Source organism: Amaranthus tricolor, chromosome 12, assembly GCF_026212465.1.
Source record: "Amaranthus tricolor cultivar Red isolate AtriRed21 chromosome 12, ASM2621246v1, whole genome shotgun sequence".
NCBI classification, from domain to species: domain Eukaryota; kingdom Viridiplantae; phylum Streptophyta; class Magnoliopsida; order Caryophyllales; family Amaranthaceae; genus Amaranthus; species Amaranthus tricolor.
The window spans coordinates 7,059,418-7,078,524 of record NC_080058.1 but is presented as its reverse complement, the minus strand read 5'-3'; the positions used below and the strand labels follow the sequence as shown (position 1 = coordinate 7,078,524).

The 19,107-nt window shown below is 31.0% G+C and overlaps 2 protein-coding genes across 5 annotated transcripts; one reads left to right on the top strand and one right to left on the bottom strand.

The window, feature by feature from the left end:
- Nucleotides 1–681: 681 nt before the first annotated feature.
- Nucleotides 682–4,495, bottom strand: LOC130828434 (uncharacterized). Of its 3 annotated transcripts, none has more exons than XM_057694418.1 (3): nucleotides 4,313–4,495; nucleotides 2,517–2,751; nucleotides 682–1,126 (listed from the first exon to the last, which is right to left on the bottom strand). In XM_057694418.1, exons 2-3 carry the CDS (start codon nucleotides 2,662–2,664, stop codon nucleotides 984–986), a joined length of 291 nt encoding a protein of 96 aa, XP_057550401.1. In that variant the 5' UTR covers nucleotides 2,665–2,751; nucleotides 4,313–4,495; the 3' UTR covers nucleotides 682–983. The 3 variants fall into 3 exon arrangements, with proteins under 3 accessions (XP_057550401.1, XP_057550402.1, XP_057550400.1); XM_057694419.1 differs by having other exon boundaries at nucleotides 685–1,126; nucleotides 2,517–2,740; nucleotides 4,313–4,494; XM_057694417.1 differs by having other exon boundaries at nucleotides 692–1,126; nucleotides 2,517–2,736; nucleotides 4,313–4,493.
- A 6,674-nt stretch (nucleotides 4,496–11,169) lies between these two features.
- Nucleotides 11,170–17,066, top strand: LOC130828432 (aspartic proteinase-like). Of its 2 annotated transcripts, none has more exons than XM_057694414.1 (13): nucleotides 11,170–11,418; nucleotides 12,686–13,051; nucleotides 13,129–13,189; nucleotides 13,275–13,482; nucleotides 14,025–14,193; nucleotides 14,311–14,350; nucleotides 14,767–14,831; nucleotides 14,973–15,086; nucleotides 15,195–15,247; nucleotides 15,626–15,779; nucleotides 15,870–15,989; nucleotides 16,586–16,674; nucleotides 16,769–17,066. In XM_057694414.1, the coding sequence occupies exons 2-13, from the start codon at nucleotides 12,701–12,703 to the stop codon at nucleotides 16,851–16,853; spliced, it is 1,509 nt and encodes a 502-aa protein (XP_057550397.1). In that variant the 5' UTR covers nucleotides 11,170–11,418; nucleotides 12,686–12,700; the 3' UTR covers nucleotides 16,854–17,066. The 2 variants fall into 2 exon arrangements, with proteins under 2 accessions (XP_057550397.1, XP_057550398.1); XM_057694415.1 differs by lacking the exon at nucleotides 11,170–11,418 and adding an exon at nucleotides 11,566–11,742.
- The last annotated feature ends 2,041 nt before the right edge of the window (nucleotides 17,067–19,107 follow it).

Here is a 19,107-nt window from a genome sequence, read left to right as displayed (position 1 = left end):
TCATGCTATGGAGTAGAGGCAGAGAGGGGGAGAGTGAGACTCGTAGGGCTAGTGCCTTAGGACAGGTACATAGTTCACTTCTGCTATCTTCCTCATTTTAATGAGTTTCAACTTTGTATTTTTCAGTTTTTCGATAATCGATCGTTAACCATCTTATAGAGTTTTCTTTCATTTTATTCTCAATAATTGCTAAACCTAAACTTTATATGTCTTTGTATCAACTTCTGCAAATCTTGAAATTATGAAAAAAAAACTTAATTTATAAAAAATTCTAGAACTAAGTTTCAAAATATTTTAATTTCCAAAATAAGCGTCTTCATGCTAAATCCGAAGCCAAATTTTTGTTTGTTGTTACTAACAACGAACAAAAAAGCTAATAAAAAAATCAAATCTTTATTTGCTGTTATAATACGAAAAGAATGAAGACAATGTAATAAAGTTTGAAGGGACAAAAAGAAATAAAAACAATGCTTGTTCGTTGATGTAATTTTTTATCCTTTCTAGCATTATGACATTGTCTTTCTTTTTGTTCGTTGTTAGTAACAGTGAACAAAACCATGGTAAATTTTTTTCTTTTATTCGTTGTTAGTAACAACAAACAAAGCTTGACCTAAAATTCAAACACAACAAAACTTATTTTGAGAATTAAATTTTCGAAACTTATTTTGAGAATTAAATTTCCGAAACTTATTTTGAGAATTGTATATAAAAAAAATTATTTTATTCAATTTTTTGCAAATATATCCACAAAAATCTTATGTGCGCAGCCCAAAAGACAAAGGCCACATTATATAATACCAATCCTCTTTTGAGTCACAACTCACAAGTCACTAGTAGTGAAACAGTCGCACAGATATAAGGATTTCCAACAGAAAGAAGTAAAGGCACGTACTATGCAATGTATGCATTTTAGAAAGCAATGATGTATGAACTTGAAAGATGATTCTACATGACATGAAATTCAATTGGATTAAAGTGTAGGATCATTTTTTAGTGTCGTAAGCAGCTATGTTTTGAGGTTCACATTCAGGACTGAAGAGGCGAACCAGAAGAGCCGTGGTTGAGCTAACAGAAACAGCCCCACAAGCTGCCCATCTTAGACTTCTAGGAATTGTTACTCTGGGTCCTGCCAGACATGTACAAAATCATAATCCGCACCAAAGAATCAACAGTATTAAACAAAAAACCAACAACAAACAGGTACCATAGGAAGTTTCCAGTACTTGTATTAGTACTCATTATAACTATTAATAAAAAATGAAAATGACAAGATCAGACAACTTTTGTACTCTAATCTGCCATGAACAGTAATTGGTTTCTGTTGATAAATGATATGATAATTGAATCTGCAACAAGAGTGTCCTAAACTTATGAAAATCGATTTTTCTTGTACCAGGCATGTTACTAGAGTTTGGTGGAAAAGGACAAGGCTGAGGGGAATAAGGTGGAATTTGAATTTCCCCAAATGGGCGAATAGGCGAAGGGATGAGAAGGAAATCACAAATCAGAGAAATCTATTTGTCTTCAACAAGAGGGTTGCTAAGTGCTAACAGGCTAACAGCTAGTTATCTGCAACCAGAACTTAAAATTTCATTCTCAGTGGCAAGCCCCAAGAAAATATGTGTAAAACTAATAATTTACTAATGAACAAACACATCAACATCGGATCAAGCATGTATGTTCACTATTTAGCATCTCATTATAAAACTTTATAAAGTTTAAAATTTCACTGCCATTCCGCTCAGTTCCTTCATTTCAGGAACTTGTGAAAGCATTATTCTGAGATTAACTTCATTTCCCCTCCAATTGTATTGGATAATTTCTTCTCAAGCAGTATTTTTTTTTTATATTTGAACTGATGAACATATTACTTGTTATTCAGGTAGAACTGCAGTACCAAAACTAAGTTAATCTAATAACTTGGGCTGCTAAAACATCACTACGATAAAGAAGCAAGTGCGGAATTGTAAATTACAAGGTTTATAACAGAATTTAAATTATCTGTTTCTGCTTGAGCTGAAATGAGTTTGGAATTGAACAATTTCCAAATTGATATGCTATGAATATCCAAATTCCATACAAAGAAATTGTACGATATCTGAACTAAAAATGAAATACCAATTTCCAAACATACCAATAGGTAATTCTACAATGAAGTACATGAAATCAAGGGAAGTAACATCATAGATCATTTGAAGGCTATATCCTAGATTTACATGTTAACCAGACAAGCAATTCAAGTTGCCTAGCAGATGACAATGACACTCACTAATCACTCTCAAGCGCTAATTTCCAGTTTCAAATTACTCTTTACACGAATAATTATATTCATTGTAAAACAACGATTAGTATCAAACAAAAGTATGACAACAAAGTCATTAGCAAAGGTAAAAGAAATACTTACCCTATTAAATAAAGCATTATGCACATTCAATGTTAAAAATCAGCTAATAACAAAAAATGGCACAATTTCGACAAAATAGGAAAAGATTATTTCAACCAAAACAAACACTAACCATAATGTAATCTACACAAAATCCAGAAACCCATAGCTCCACCAACTGTAAAAATGCCAGCAGTCTGTCTCATTAATCTCGAGCATGGCTTTGCATCTGACCGCATGAGCTCACCATCAGACCAACCAAGTGCTCGTCTCAATGCCATCAATTATAGATCAGTTACTTCTTTGAGTCTTTTAAACCCAACTCACAGCGTGAATACTTCTCAATGTTTTGTCTGTCTAGGCATTTACTAAAAATATTTCAGTTGGAGCTCATTGAACAGATACTAAGGCACCCAATAATGCATAAGGACACATTGCCTCATAATTAAAATTCTAGTGTTGAATTGGTATATCACCAGAATCAAATCTTAAATATCAATTGGGATCGGCTAGATGAATTATTAATCAACCAATATTAATTAACGATCATTAATGAAAGTAGCAAAGGCTAACAGCCACTCTATACACTAGTTCAAAAAATTCAAATTTTCTTTGAGGAAATTCATCAAACCCAGTCATGCATGCTTAAAAATTCAGTGGAGCTGAAGAAAAACAAGTATGTCAATAATTTAAATAAAAAATTACATTCAAAAACATTTTAATCATTGTTCCTTATTACAACTCACCATTTTAGCATTACAGTTTATTACAAAATCTTTTATTATGAATCCAAAATTTAGATGTGGTAAACTAAACTTCCTTATAAGTTACAAACACAAGACCTGATATTTCGCATACTATTCAACACTTAGCCAATACAAGTAAAACCCCAACTGAAGCATACTCTCAGCCTTAAAAGTTAAAACACATTCTCAATTATGTTCCTTCCACATTTGGTCAAGGTGCTCTGTTGAAAGCTACACATTAGTAACTTCATAACTCCCCCATGATAGTTATCTTCATGCAGATCAGAGGTGAATCATTGTCTCCCAGGGGCCAAGGCTCTTACTTTATACAAGAGAAAATGCAATAATGAAAAAGGGAAAAAAGAGTGGAAGAATCAAAATGAGCATACATTACAATTAATATATTTTCTATTTTATCTATTTTGTCTTCCACTAGTGTGCTAAACCATCGAAAGATACTGCTGAATGCTCCCAACAATCACAATCAAAAAAGCTTTCATTGTTTTGACAACACTTCCATAGCTCCCTCATCTCAAAACTATACCACAGGCCCATATACCTTCTGCTTTCTCCTCCAACCCGATAACAATCTAATGGGCAATGGCCTCGGTAGGAGTCTCAAAGCTACACCCACTTATTTTCCAACAAATAAGTAAGTTTAACAACAAAGGCTTCCATATACCTGGATATAACTCAAATACCTCACTGACCCTAATTCCACCTATCACCATGAAATTCTCTCCAACACAAATTCAAGGCCCATGAGATCATTCAGTAAAAGACATTTCTTTTCTTGTCCATGAAAACCTATTATATAATAATGTATGCATTAAGTGCACAAAGTAAGGTGTAAGAGTAACATTGAAGGTCATCCTTCAGTAAAGACATTTGATTTTATAGCAAAAAAAAACCTTAAATTAATTATCTGAACTCTTATTTCAAGAAATTAAAACTAATTCCCTACATCAATTGTAGAATAAAATCTGAAACCCTATTTATAAACTTACCACCAATTAAGCCAAAAACCCTAAATTGATTAACAAATGTGTTTCAGGTATTGTATAATCATCAATCATGAATCAACAAACAATGTTTAAAAATTAACATTCAAACAAATCTATAATAGTGCACAAAATTAAATTTTTTATGGAAAGAAAGAAAAAGAAAAAAAAAAAGTACATACATGAAGGCGGAAAGTTGACGGCGGCCAGTGGGTCGGTGGCTGTAGCGTGGAATGGCTGAAGACCGCAGACGGGTGGTACCGTGCTTAACGTGCTTTTGCTGTTTGAAAAACGCTTGAGGGCTTTTGAAGGTGAAGTACTGAACTTGCCTTACTTAGTCGGATGCTTAGTAGTATCGCATGGATGTGAATTGAGGTTTGGAAAAAAAAAAAAAAAAAAAAAAAAAAAAAAAAAAAAAAAAAACTCCGGTTAAAAAAATGTGTTTGTTGAGATTTGAACTCCATCCCTGTTGTTAACCACCAAATCTTCAACTTCCTAAGGTTTGAAATACTATCATTGTTTAAGTTTATTTTATACTGTCTTCCGCTTCATTTTAATTGTCATATTTTCTTATTTGGTAAAATCGTATCAATTGTCATGTTTTTATTTTTGTCAATCTTTTTTTACCTAAATATTCTTAGTTTACACACGTAATTACGAATATACCCCCATATATCCTACTTACCCAACTACCTTTCAGTACTTACCCTTCACTAATTATCCAACTACCACCTTTTTAATGGACCCTACACCACCTTTAATAACCGTACCCAAGCAAATGAGACAATTAATATGGTGTGGAGGGAGTATATTGTAGTTAATCTGTAAATAAAAATATGGTCAATTGAAATCTTGTTTGAATCGTCTAATTCCATACTTTCATAATATTGACTTTTTATGATTTTTAGATGTGTATTATATAAATGAACAAAATAACACATCGGATTACGTAAAAGTCAAAATGTAACAAGTATAATGGAACAAAAAAATATATCTTACATTGAAGGGTGTGGATTGACAACATTTATTTATTTAAGATACATTGCAAAATACTCTCTTTTATTCACCCTAAGGGGGTGTTTGACACATGAGACTTTGACCTTAAAAAAGACTTATTCTTTATTTGTTTGAAGGGAATGAGAATAAAGAATGAGATTAAAAATTGAAAAGTCCTCAAAAAAATATCAGGGTCGTATTTGAATTGAGACTTTGATTCTTATATTTTTCGTTCAAGTCCCTAACATAACAAATAAGGGATAATACTTTTTATTTTATTGGGTCAAGTCAGTCTAAATGCCTCACTTTTTTTTTGGGTATATTAACTTTACCGATTTACCCTTATTAAACTTTATTTTTTTATATCTCTACACTTACCAACCCCACTTTACCCGTATCAAATTTAAAAATACTACACTCTTTCTCTTTTACATGTGATCTCATTTAACTATTTAAAAAGTGGTAAAAGTCAAATTAAACACTCAGGTCGAATATTACCAGTGTTGGATTTTTGTTTATGGAGTCGAGAGACGGTCTTTTTGAGAGATCATCTCTAAGTGGACCGATTTATTATATATTTTTTTTACTATTGTAAGTAGGCATTAAGAATAATGTAAATAGATATTTAAGATATTAAAAATAGGCATTAAGAATACAGTAAATAATCATAAGAATAATATAAGTAGACACTAAGAATATAGTAAATAGGCATTAATAGTTAATGGGCTGAACTTGAGATACGTCTCTTAAAGAGACAGTCTCTCAAGAGACTAGGTGTAGAAATATAGAAAGAAGCTCTATAGCACAAAATCGTTAGCACAAAAGTAAAGATAGAAAGAAGCTCTATAGCTGCCGTGTGCCGACGCTCTTAACTGCAAGAACATAAATCGTTGTAGAGCAAGTAAATGGAGGACCACGAAATGGGCTTTCTCAATGCTCCTATTCTGAGGCGTCTTAAAAATTTTAGAATTTTATGTAAAATTTTTGTTTTTCGGCTTATTTATAGTAAAATAAATTTATTTTATAAATAAATTTTTTATTAGCCTTTTTCATATACGGGAGAAATAGAAAGCCATGTGTGGCCGATCACCTGGTACACCCTTAAAGTCCCCTCTGCTCCTATTGATGAGAGCTTCGTCCAGACAAGAGTGAAAATTAGGTAACATTTAGCGGTGCATATAGGAGTGAAACGTTTGGTGGTGTCGCGTTTAAGTCTGTAACATGGATTGAAACAACTAAATTGAGTGGTTTGAGAAAGAAAATTTTTTAGTTGCTTAAAGTCTCGATCGAGACTGCTCTTAATCTCGGTTGAAGCTTAAGTGTTGTGGAGACAAAAGTTTATGGTGTTTCAACATCTCAATCGAAACTGACCCAATCTTGGTCTAGATTATAGAGTCTCGGGCAAGGGTGTCCCAATCTCGGTTGAAGCTTAAGTTTGTGGAAGGCAATGGTTTCTAGTGCTTAGTCTCGAGTGAGACTAGTGCTCAATCTTGATTGAGATTTTGGAGTCTCGGTCAAGTGTTACTCGGTCTTGGTTGAGACTGGTCGCGAGTATGCAAATTAAGATTGGACGGTTACTTTGTTTAGTTTCCTAAACCCTAATTAATCTTTGCAAAGGTGGTTTACTAGATAAACACCTTTAACATTTAGGTTTATGGTTAAGAGGAAAGGTATTAATCTAGAAAGCCACAAATTGAGAGTTTTGGTGAACAGAGCAAAACTTCTCTATCATCTTTATTTTCGATCACCTTATATAGTAAAAGTTTGTTCTCGATACCTGGTTGACATAACTATCATATGTGGTGAACCATGTTAAATTCTTTGTGTGTGTTTTCGTTATGGTTGTTTATTTGCTTCTAGGTTGATTAGCAATTAAGATTACAATTTCATATTCCCTTCTATTTACCCACTAGTCCCACTTATTTTTTTCACTATTCACTTATCACTCTTAATTTGTATTTTATTCTTAATCTATAAAAGTTAAAACATAGTCATGTAAGATCTTGTTTAATTCGTCTCAATACAAAGATTATTAATATCAATTTTTATAATTTTTAATTAAGAATAATTAGAGATATTAAATGTTAAAATATTGCCTCGACAAATATGAAAAACTAAATAAGACTAATAAGTTGAATATGAGTTATTAGTAATTAGCTATTAATTAAAAGATTGAAATTGGCAAAAATGAAACATTTTAGCTTCTAAGGTTACAATACATAAAGGTGGAAACATAAAAAGTTATGATTACAAGTTGCCAAAACAAAGAATGAGTGTGGATAATTATAATATCCTAACTCTTTAAACTTTTTTGTTGGTGGCTTTAGAAAACTAACAAGCCAACAATAATAGGAAAGCATATGAGAGTGGAACATTCCAAGTAATTTCCTCATGTTTGACACTTTTTAAGTGATTGCACTTGTAGTCATACTGACCCTTGTCATACTCATTCACTTGCCAATTCATTTATTAGATTTATTTTATTAAAAAAAACAAATTTTTTTTATAAGAAGGTTTGGTCGCGAGATGTATTTTATGTATAGGTTGGATAGTTCAACTAATATAAATTATTAGTATATTAGTTTCTTATTTTCATATCGTTTTATCAAGAGACGGTATCTCACTAGAATAGCTTAAAAAAATACCATTGAATTTGCTTTACTTTATTGACCTATAAATGTGCAATACTTTTATTTTTTGTCATGATTCAGATTCATATATTTCTCTCACTTTATCATAAAGTATCACTTTACTCACTTTTCTTAATGTTTCCACTGATTATCAATGGAGTAACTTTTTCATGGGATTAGGGAGTATAATTACTATTTCTTCTCCCTTACAGTCTAATCAAATATTCAATTTGTTTCTTATTTTCATTGAAATATATTATTTGATTTGTCTTTATGTAGCTTTTAATATCTCCATTTATAATTTAATTAAAGACAATTAAAGATATTTAGAATTGATTTCGTACATAAATCGACAAGTGTACAGGAGAGACTATTATATTACTAGCGCATATTCCTGTTATTGAAAAAGATAGAAATAGTAGTTTTCAATCTTTGTCAAATTTAAAAGCATATTAAAAAAAATAAGGATATTTCTAAAGGGAAGGATATAAAACTTCAAAAGAATTCATCTAAAATCTATTACTACACATTTATTAAGGATATTTGTAAATAGCGATTGTGTACGTAAAATTTCAAATAGAAATAATTGAATACTACTAAAATTAACCTAATAAAATTTTAAAGCACAAAAATTTAATAAGGATACTCTCAAATAGCGATTTACTAAGGATTTTCAAAAATTTATAAAAAATAATTTCAAATTAATTTAAAAGAATGAACCTAATAGTTTCAACTAGCGATTTAATAACATATTCGCAAATTCATATAGAAATAACTTCACATAAAAAATTTATTTAATAGAATTTAAATGTAAAAGTTGTTGGATGAAACTATTTATCTCAGCGAATAAATTTCATAAAGTTCGACCTAATAAAATTCAATAGAATAAATTTTAACCTATCTCATGCAATTTTCCAATAAAAAAACTATCCTCATCAAATATTTACTATTAGCGGTAGAAGTTTATGGGTAAAAAATGTTACTAAGAACATATATTTAATAGAAGTACTAAAAAAAAAAGTGGCTATACTAATTTTTCTTTTAAACCTCGCCAACAAATAATATGAAATGGAGTGAGTAATTTCAAAATTAAATCTTATTTCAATTAAAATATTTATCACTTTTTAATTAATTTTTATTAATATTTTCTTTGCTCGACTTATCTTCTATTTAGAAAAACCTTAATAATAATTGATAATATTAAAATAATGTAAATTGGCGCTTTAATGTAAAATCTTTATTGATAGTCGTGATTTAATGCAAAATCTTTAATGTAAAATCTATAGTGATCATTATGAAATAACTACCAAAGTTAAAAATCTTATCTTAAACATTAAAAATCTAAGAATCATAAATTCATAGTTTTGTGTCGGTTATAATGTGTATTGCTTTCTCGAGAAAAGACTTGAGTTCGATTTGTACTATCTTCTTGCATAATCTTTCCCTTCTCTCGACTTAACAAATACCAAAAAAACGTACATATGTGAAGTGATTAAATATAGAATAATTTCTGAATTAAAGTTTTAAAGTTTATAATTTTTGCAAATTATAATTTTAATGTCTTTATTTTTTTCAAATTACAGTTACCAAAGTATTGAAATCTAGAACATTTAGGCCAATCACAAAATTCCGACCATTTAACATAAAATTTCCGACCACCAAAGTTGTTAAAATCGGAATTCTACTTAGAATCGTTTACAGAGGTAGAATCGAATCGTAAAATCATACGATTCTACAAATAAACTTAAATATATTAAAATATATAGTATCTTATCATAATTGTCCATTGTAAAAGTCTAAATTTATAAATCAAAGTTTTTAAGAATGTAAAGAAAACTTTTTAATAATTAGTTTAAATCTTCAAACCGATTATGAATTTATTTTTTATAAGTTATCACGATTATACATTTGAAATTTATTTATATAAGTAAAAGAGATTAGTGAAAGATGATACATAAGAAAAATTAATAATAATTAATACTAAATTAGTATAATCGGATCGTTAAATCGGAGGATCGTGTTTTGATTCTACACTAAAACTTTTATTCCATCTAGAATCGTAAGATTCTGCAACTTGAAGATTCTACCTATGATTCAAATCGCTCACTTATTTTTGGATCGTGAAATTGTAGAATCGTAGATCAGAATCGCAATCTTAACAACAATACCGACCACTAAAAGTTTGTAATTCGCAGATAAAAAAGGCTTTAAAGTTGTAATTTGTAAAAGTCTTAAACTTTAAGCCTATATTTCACAAATTATTCTTAAATAGATAGAAAAAATTAAAGAAAATAACAGTATATTTGCTAGCCAACATTCCAAACTTGTACTATACCGTTTTATGGGTAAGGTCAGCTAAGGCTTAAGAGGTTTCAAGCTCAATAGAAAATAATTCGAATTCATTAGTCTGGACAGAGAATCCATTCCATAATTGAACTAAACAGTGTTAATGGATTGAATATCTATTACAGGATTGAACCAAACAGTTTTAGTCTGGTATGAGGTTCTGAATCCATACCATTCCAATCCTGCTCACTGAACCAAACGGACCCTTATTATTTTGGCATACTTAAAAGTAATAATAGTATATGTACGGTGTTTGTTCCTACTTATACATTAACAATGGAGTAATATATAAATTGAAATTGATTAATGTATAAACGGAGTCCTAAAAGTAATTATAGCAAAATATTAAAAATAGAAAAAAATATATAATTTTCTATCTTCATTTTTCTATACATACTCCCTCTGTTCTTTTTTATTCTTCTTATTTACCTTTTTCATAATTTTCAAAGCAAATTATGAACCTAAATATTTTTAAATATGCATCATAAAAATTTATAAATTATATAATAAAAAAGTATACATAAAAATGAATCTAACAAGGTCTCACATGACTTTATTTTATCTTCTATATATGTCTCAAAAAACTTATTCAAATTTATTTTTCCTTAAAGTAAAATATTATAAAAAGAAAAAACATAAAAAAAAAATATAAATAACTTTCAATTCAAATTCAATTCAACAAGATCTATATTAATTGTGTTCAATTGTTTTTGGGCATTGAGAATAAAACATAGTCTTCCAAATTTAGAAGGAAGATGGTAATTTACATCAACTTTTTCAACTATATTAAATAAGAAGAAGTCTTACTAAATAACGGTGATTTATATAGTTAATAAATTACTTTTATTTGCGTGTGATTTGATAGGATGAGAGTTTTATAAATTTAATTTAACTTTTAAATTTTATTTATTTTATTATTATTATTTTGTTTTTTTAGTTATTTACAAAATCACCTTTATTGATTAAGAATTATGGTATTAAATAATAGAAATGGGATAATGATTTTGTTTCCGGAGGTAGCTAAAAGTTGAGACTAGCCATGAAACACATAAAACAACACATCTCCATTCACCAATCACCCATTATAGGAGTACAATTTTATATTAGATGGTGTACCATCAAATAAAATATAATATCAATGGTGGAAATTTCGCGAAGTGGGACCTACCTATTGACACTAGCCATTTCTACTCCTCTTTTAAAAGACATGTGAATCATATCTTCTCTACTGTTAGTTTTTCCTCTTTTTGTAGGATATTTTTTCACTTCCAAAGAGAGATACACAGGGAACAAAACATTAAAGAGAAGTGAGAAAGGTTTAAGTTTTCTTTATATTTTATATTTTTCATTGATTATTATTATTTATTATTATTATTATTTATTATTATTATTATTATTATTATTATTATTATTATTATTATTGATGAAAATCATGAGCTGGAATTTGAGTTTTTGACTGTTTGTGCTATAGTTTATGTTGGATTATTATGAATCTTTTTGTTTTCAAACTCCAAATTTCAAATATTTTGTAAAGGAGAAAGCTTGCACCTTTAAAAATACTTATATATTTTTTCATTGAATTTTTTCCACTTTATAAACTATAGAAAGGGTATATTAATTATTTAATTAATTATGAACAGGTAATTGATAATCATCACTTATACATAAAATTGATAAATCCAAAAAATTTAAAAGGAATTTTAAAAATTTTTATATATTTGTTAATATTGGGTTTTCTTCTTGGTTGGATTCTATGTTTATATCCTTTCTTTTAGGTGGGTTTTTCTTGTGTTGACTATTCAGTGGAAAGTGATCAAGAAGGGTTCTTAAAAGTCAAAGGCTTATCATGTTTAATTGAATGATTTAGTTCTTTATAATTTTTTAGAGTCTAATGAATTGCTTGTACTTATTTCTTGATGTTTTGTGGCTTACTGACTTATTTACTTGTTTAATTGGTGAACTCTCATCAAAGGTTGTGGCTTGTGAGCCTATATTTCTGTTTCCATAAACTAAACATATGTGTATAAAGATTAGTTTCTGAAAGAGTATATAGCATGTGTTGGTTAGGATCATCGGCTTAGGCTGTTGTTGAGTTAGTTTCTCGTTATGGTATCAGAGCCAACGCGGTGTAAGTTCATACTTCTAGTAGTCGATAGGGCTTTTGTATCCAAGAGCTATAACTATCAACTTAAGCTTTTAGTTGAATTGTTTGTTGACAGTTTCAACCTAAAGAAGGAAAAATTGTTCTGAATAATATAACCTATTGGCCATTGGCCGGTTGTAATCAGTTCTTTGCAATAAAAGGTCCATTCGCAACAAAATATATGCAAAGGTCGGATTATTTAAAATTTTTCAAAAGGTGGGATTATTAGCAAAGAATGAGTAATAGGTTGGATTATTCAGAACAATTGGGGAATTGCGTGATAATTTCTATGCCATTTTGTTTCCATCATAAACTAAACTTGATTATCCCTTTTCCAAAGCATAATGCTTGTATTTTACATTACATGATTTTAGAAATTTGTTGTGATTTGGTTTGAATTGAATCCTAAAGGCTAAAACCCTTTTTTCTATGGTTGCTAGGATTCAACTCCAATAATGGGTCTTAAGAGCCTACTAGTAGTTCTCTTGTGCTTGGCTTTTATAAGCCCTTACTTCTTTCCACAAACTGAAGCCTTAGTGAGAATGACTCTAAAGCGGCGTGCCCTCGATCGTGACACTTTCAATGCAATGAGAATTGCAAAGAAATTGGCATCAGATCAAAACGCTAGGCATGTGCTTCAATCTGGTTACGACAGTTCGAAAACAGACACAGTGTATCTAAAAGATTACTTGGGTGCACAATACTATGGAGAGATTGGTATTGGCACACCTCCACAAACATTTGATGTGATATTTGATACTGGAAGTTCTAACCTTTGGGTTCCATCATCAAAATGCTTGTTCTCTGTAAGTAATAACGAATAATACTAATGTGCTTCCAATCTTTGACATGATCATCCGACTTACCACTCGTTTTTGTGCAGATTCCTTGCTATTTTCACTCGAAGTACAGAGCTAGGAAGTCGAGTACATACACTGCCAATGGTAACATATAAACATGATGCTTCATAACGGTTAAGTTTGTCGAATTTTTTGTGTGAATCATATATTTGACGTAATTTTATTGTAGGGAAGTCGTGTCATATAAATTATGGTACGGGGTCTGTCTCTGGTTTCTTCAGTCAGGATGATGTAACAGTTGGGGATCTTGTTGTAAAGGATCAAGTATTTATAGAAGCAACAAGAGAAGGAAGCCTTACTTTTGTACTAGCTAAATTTGATGGCATATTCGGACTTGGGTTCCAAGAGATTTCTGTTGGAAATGCTACTCCTGTATGGTAAGCCACTCTCAATTAGATGGTAACCCGAAATTCTGTATCTTAATTTGGTTCTTAATTCCCGAAACTTGTTTTTACTTTTCTTGTTCTTTTGGTGGATTGTTGGATGTGCTTGATAGAGTATATGACATATTATGGGACTATAATAGAGATTTCTTGTTTTTAACATTAGTTTATGCTTTTGGTTGAGTTGGTTCCTTGACATGGTATCAGAGGCTAACGTGACGAAAACGAATTCAAATTTCATCCTCTCTTATTATTTCAATTGGAATATTTAGCACCATGTGTGAGAAGGCATGTGTTGCATCCATAATTCTTGCTTAAATGACTCTTGTGTGAGGGAGAGTGATAGATATATAACGTATCATGGAGTTACATCCATAATCCATTAGCTTAAGCTTTTGTTGAGTTGGTTTCTTGACAGTGCTAGTTGTAAAATATGATGTACGTATAACGTATCATGGAATTACATCCATAACCCATTAGCTTAAGCTTTTGTTGAGTTGGTTTCTTGACATTACTGATTGTAACATATGATGTAGGTATAACATGGTAGATCAAGAACTTGTGAAAAACCAGGTTTTCTCATTCTGGCTTAATAGAGATGTAAATGCCGAAGTTGGAGGGGAGTTGGTATTTGGAGGAGTTGATGAGAATCATTACAAGGGAAAGCATACTTATGTGCCATTAACCGAGAAAGGTTATTGGCAGGTTAGTGAGAAAAATAAAATTCTTTGGTTTTTAACATGTATATTAAGGTTTATTTTCTTATATTGTATTTATTCTTAACTCTAACTTAACGTATGTACTTCCATTTCATTTTCTCAGTTTAATATGGGAGATTTCTTAATTGGGAGTTACTCAACAAGTAAGTTTATGACTGTTATGTTTGATATCTGACTTTTAGCTGTAAGCCTTTTCTGTTACAAAATAGGAATTTCTTCAAAGAAGTCTAGATGTGCTACATTCCGGTACCTCTATGCTTTTAAGTCACTCCCACCTTAGCAAGGTTCAGGGAGGTCGGATGTACTCAACTTTACCCTTGCTAGTAATAACAAATAAATTATTTACCATTGACCTTTAGTAGCAAACATCATAAAAAAAACTATATATAATTTAATGAGTCATTTCGATATTTTCAATTATAATCCAAAATAAAAAAACCCCATGATTCTTTGGCCCCATCAACATAATGGAGGAATGTGCTGTAGAAACCGAACAATATCTTTTAGGAAACTCTGCACAACCCCATCAAATAACGACCCTGTTGCTTCATTTCTTCAGGTTTTTGTGCTGATGGTTGTGCTGCTATCATAGATTCTGGGACCTCGTTACTTTCAGGTCCAACGGTAAGACTGCAACTTTTATAATCAACACCGAAGCATCTTAATCTCGTACATTGTTATTTCGATTATCTCATCTTACGATAAAATTTTAGTTGGTTCTATAGCTTTGGTTGATCAGTTTTCCTCACACGTATCTTATTTCAGCCAGTAATTACTGAAATCAATCACGCTATTGGTGCTGAAGGTGTTATAAGCAATGAATGTAAAGATATTGTTAACCAGTATGGAGATATGATATGGGATCTTTTGGTGTCCGGGGTTTGTTTTCTATTCCCCTCTTAACCTCATTTTTCATCATGTCCGAGAATTTCATAGCACTTATTACACCTTCGAATTAAGTTTCTAATAGGAGTTCCTATCACGCAGGTGAATCCAAATAAAGTATGCTCTCAGCTTAACTTGTGCACCATTTACGGCAGGTTAGAATATCTAAACATTTCATAACTTATATTTGTCAATTGGTATATGTTGAGACGGTAGAAAATCGAAATAAATGGAGAAGATCTCATGTAGATAATCACTGGAACTGATTTATTGATTCATGTAGTTGACCCCAATTTTCTGAGATTGTGTTGTTGTCTGTATTTCTTATCAATTACCCACTTAAAGGAGTTTGTAACTCACTAATGAGATCACTTAGATTGTACTCCCTCAATCCCGAAATGGGTCTAGTCTCAACTCAAAGGGATGGGAGATAATAAATAAGAATAGTATCAACTATTTAGTAGTTCTAATGTCGAAATCAAGATGGAAATCTCCTTTGACTTACATAATACGAAAGAATTTTCTGTTTTCAGTGCTGGTTTAGAATCAGTTGTAGAAAAAGAGAGCGGGAAGAATGTGGAAGGTGGAGACTTGTTTTGCACCGCCTGTCAGATGACTGTGGTTTGGGTTCAGAACCAATTGAAGCAATCGAAAACCAAGGATTATGTACTTGATTATGTAAACAAGGTAACATGTTCTGAAATAAACTCGCTTGCATTTTCAAGACTAACCATCCAATAAGGTTTGATTCTAATAACAAAGTATTGTTTTATGCAGCTTTGCGGTAGCTTACCTAGTCCGCACCAAGAATCAGTTATCGACTGTGATACCATCCCCAACTTGCCAAATGTGACGTTTACGATTGGTGATAAACCTTTCACCTTAAGCCCTGATCAGGTTTGTTTTCATTAGATGATAGGAAGCAGATGAGAATTTCTTTCGGTATTGTTTATTTTAATTGTTCGAGTCATCCCATTGCTTGTGTGCTGATCTACACATTACAATATTACGTTTCATCATCTCGAGTGGAGGGACTCACTGGCCATAACCTCTTTATATTCGTTGATAAGGGCATGATTTGTTGTCAACCTATCCTCCCTAGACCCTAATCATAGCTTCTATGAACGGGATGGTGACGATGATGACATTTCCTTAATTTTCAAAATTGTCTAAATACAATATGGCTGTTTTTAGTTATTCATTTCTTTTCATCTCATTTGATGGTATTTTGCTAACTGTTGATCCATGGGCGGATCTAGTGTGTACAGTATAAGTCATTGAGGTCCGTTGACATCTTTTAAATCCAAAATAAAATCAAGTAGTATATATAAATATATCTAGTGTATTGTCTTCCACACAAGTGACCAGGGTTTAAAAGTGCATTTTACTTAACTTTCTTTTGGACATCACCTTTTTTTTTCTTGGATGCGCTAGTTGATCACTCCTACATATTTAGCACTCACGACTATCACTAACGTATTCCAAACTTGCAGTACATTATGAAAACCGGATCAGGCTTTGCAACAATTTGCCTTAGCGGGTTCATGGCATTTGATGTGCCTCCTCCGAGAGGCCCCTTGTGGTATGTTTTACCAAACCGAGGCATTACTCATATGTCTGTCACTACTTCATTGACTTCCATTGTGCCTTACAACGATATGTTTGATTATTTGTAGGATCCTCGGAGATGTATTCATGGGAGTTTATCACACTGTCTTTGACTACGGTAATCTTCAGTTGGGTTTCGCAGAAGCTGCTTGATTAGCATCTCAAGTCGCCCCTACCCGTGCCATGTAATTGTAGCTGTGTAATAATGTACTAGTGCTTGTTTAGATGTTGTACTAGAACCAAATTTGTTCACCCATGAGATGTGTACCTTATTTGAACATAAACCGATGCAGTTTGAAGCAATGCGTTGTATGTAAATTGCTATATCATGCTTCAATTTGAAGTTTTAAGCATGTTGAGTGTTGACACACCAATAAATGGCATCATCTATCGTAGTTAATATTGATTAATTATCTGTTATTTGTCGAGAAACCACTTCAACTACAAGTTTAGCGGATGGTTAAAGTCCAGAATATGATTTAAACTCTAATACGCTCCTTCATATGATACTCCTTTGGGCTAGAAGTATGGATGTAGAATATGCTCTTTTTATACTAGATGGTTGATATTAATGCGGGGTGGTTGAGATTCGAACTAGTGACTTTTTGTCATACTAGCTTCTAATACCAAGTTAAGGAAGTAATTTAATCAAAAGTTTAACATGATGTTTGAGGCTCTAGGATATGTAATAAGTCTTAGCGGTAACTCATACAAGTATATATTATCATTATAGTGGGGTTTAAAATTGGTTTTTGACAGTTGGTTGTTTGCTTATTTGAGAAATTGTTAACATTGACTTTTTATTAGCTGTTAAATCAGCTATTTAAACTAGTTGTTATAGGATCGTAGTACGTAACAATTAATTGTTGGATGTTTATCATTATTAGAGAAATTATCAATGGTACCCTTGAGTTTTGGCACTTTATCAATGGTACCCCTAAGTTTTCTTTATTATCAATGGTACCCTCGTACTATTGAGCGTTTTGCAACCGTAATCTTTTTAAATTTTTTCCGTCTAATAGCATCCAAAAACGGTAACTTTTTTCTTTTTCTTTTATTTTTCAATTCAAAACATAAAAGAAAGTTAATTGTTTTGAACGATTTTGGACGGAAAAAATTTAAAAAGGTTATGGTTGTAAAATGCTCAATAATACGAGGGTACCATTGATAATAAAAAAACTTAGGGGTACCATTGATAAAGTGCCAAAACTCAGGGGTACTATTGATAAAGTGCTAAAATTTAGGGGTACCATTGATAATTTTTTTTTACTATTCATCGATCAGTCTTCTTTTGTATCTTATCCTTAATTTATAAGTTAAAACGTGGAATCTTATTTAATTAGTCTTGGTGAAAATTTAATTAACATTAATATTTTATAATTTTTTATTAAACATGATTTGAGATATTTATAATTGAATCTCTGCATTTACAAACATACAAAAAACCAAATATAAAAATAATAGTAAATAGAAGGAACTAGTATTTTGATTTGGCTTCAAAATTAACTTTGCAAGTGGCTTAAAACTGGTACACTAAAAAATTTTTCATCCTCTGACCAACAAAATGTCAAAATATCAAAATCAATCAAAAAACACCTATGTCATTATTTGTTTTTTTATACTCTCATTGTGATTTTTATTTTAGGAAAAATAGTCAAAAATAATTTCATATATTGCTCATTAGCTGTAAATAATTCCTATAATTGATTATTTTTAAAGAATCCAACCTTTGTATATTATTTGCTGACAACACCTTTTTTCATATTTTAACCAGCTATTATAAGTATCTATTAGCCGTTATACTCACTTCTTCTTCCTCCTTATGCTTTTCATTGTTCTAACTTTACTCCTCTTGGGTTTTAGATGCCTATAATAGCCGGTTAAAATGTAAAAAGCAGTGCTGTCAGCAAATAATATACAAAGGTTGGATTATTTAGAACAATCAATTGTGAGGATTATTCACAGCAGTGGACAATAGATGAGATTATTATGAATAAATTTTCCTTTATTTTATCTATCTAGTCATCTATTTTTATTTTATTTTATGTAGATCTTTTTTTTTTTTTTTTTTTTTTTTTTTTTTTTTTGCAAGCAGGTGTTTTTTTGAGAGAACGTTGTCATTCATATCCTCTTATGCAGGGCTTTTTCTATTTGGGGTAAACCACTTTCCTCTAGTCTTTTTTGTGAAGAGAGTACAGGTATGGATTAAATTGTTACCTTCCCTCACCTAGACCCTGCTCTCGAGCGGGATATTGTGTATGATGATGATGACCTATGTCATTGTATACTCTGTTTCATTTTATTAGAGGTTTTTTTACGCTATTCAATTCACCAATCACTTTAAACTTGTATGTTATTTTCAATTTATATGTTAAAATACAGTCAAATAACATCTCATTTAATTCAT

What these genes read in the sequence shown, in the direction of transcription:
- LOC130828434 (XM_057694418.1), bottom strand. Translation starts at nt 2,664, where the DNA reads ATGGCATTGAGACGAGCACTTGGTTGGTCTGATGGTGAGCTCATGCGG. An exon ending in TTTGTGTAGATTACATTATG is followed by an intron (nt 1,127 to 2,516) that starts GTTAGTGTTTGT and finishes CATGTCTGGCAG; the next exon opens with GACCCAGAGTAACAATTCCT.
- LOC130828432 (XM_057694414.1), top strand. Translation starts at nt 12,701, where the DNA reads ATGGGTCTTAAGAGCCTACTAGTAGTTCTCTTGTGCTTGGCTTTTATA. An exon ending in GAGTACATACACTGCCAATG is followed by an intron (nt 13,190 to 13,274) that starts GTAACATATAAA and finishes ATTTTATTGTAG; the next exon opens with GGAAGTCGTGTCATATAAAT. An exon ending in CCGAGAAAGGTTATTGGCAG is followed by an intron (nt 14,194 to 14,310) that starts GTTAGTGAGAAA and finishes TCATTTTCTCAG; the next exon opens with TTTAATATGGGAGATTTCTT.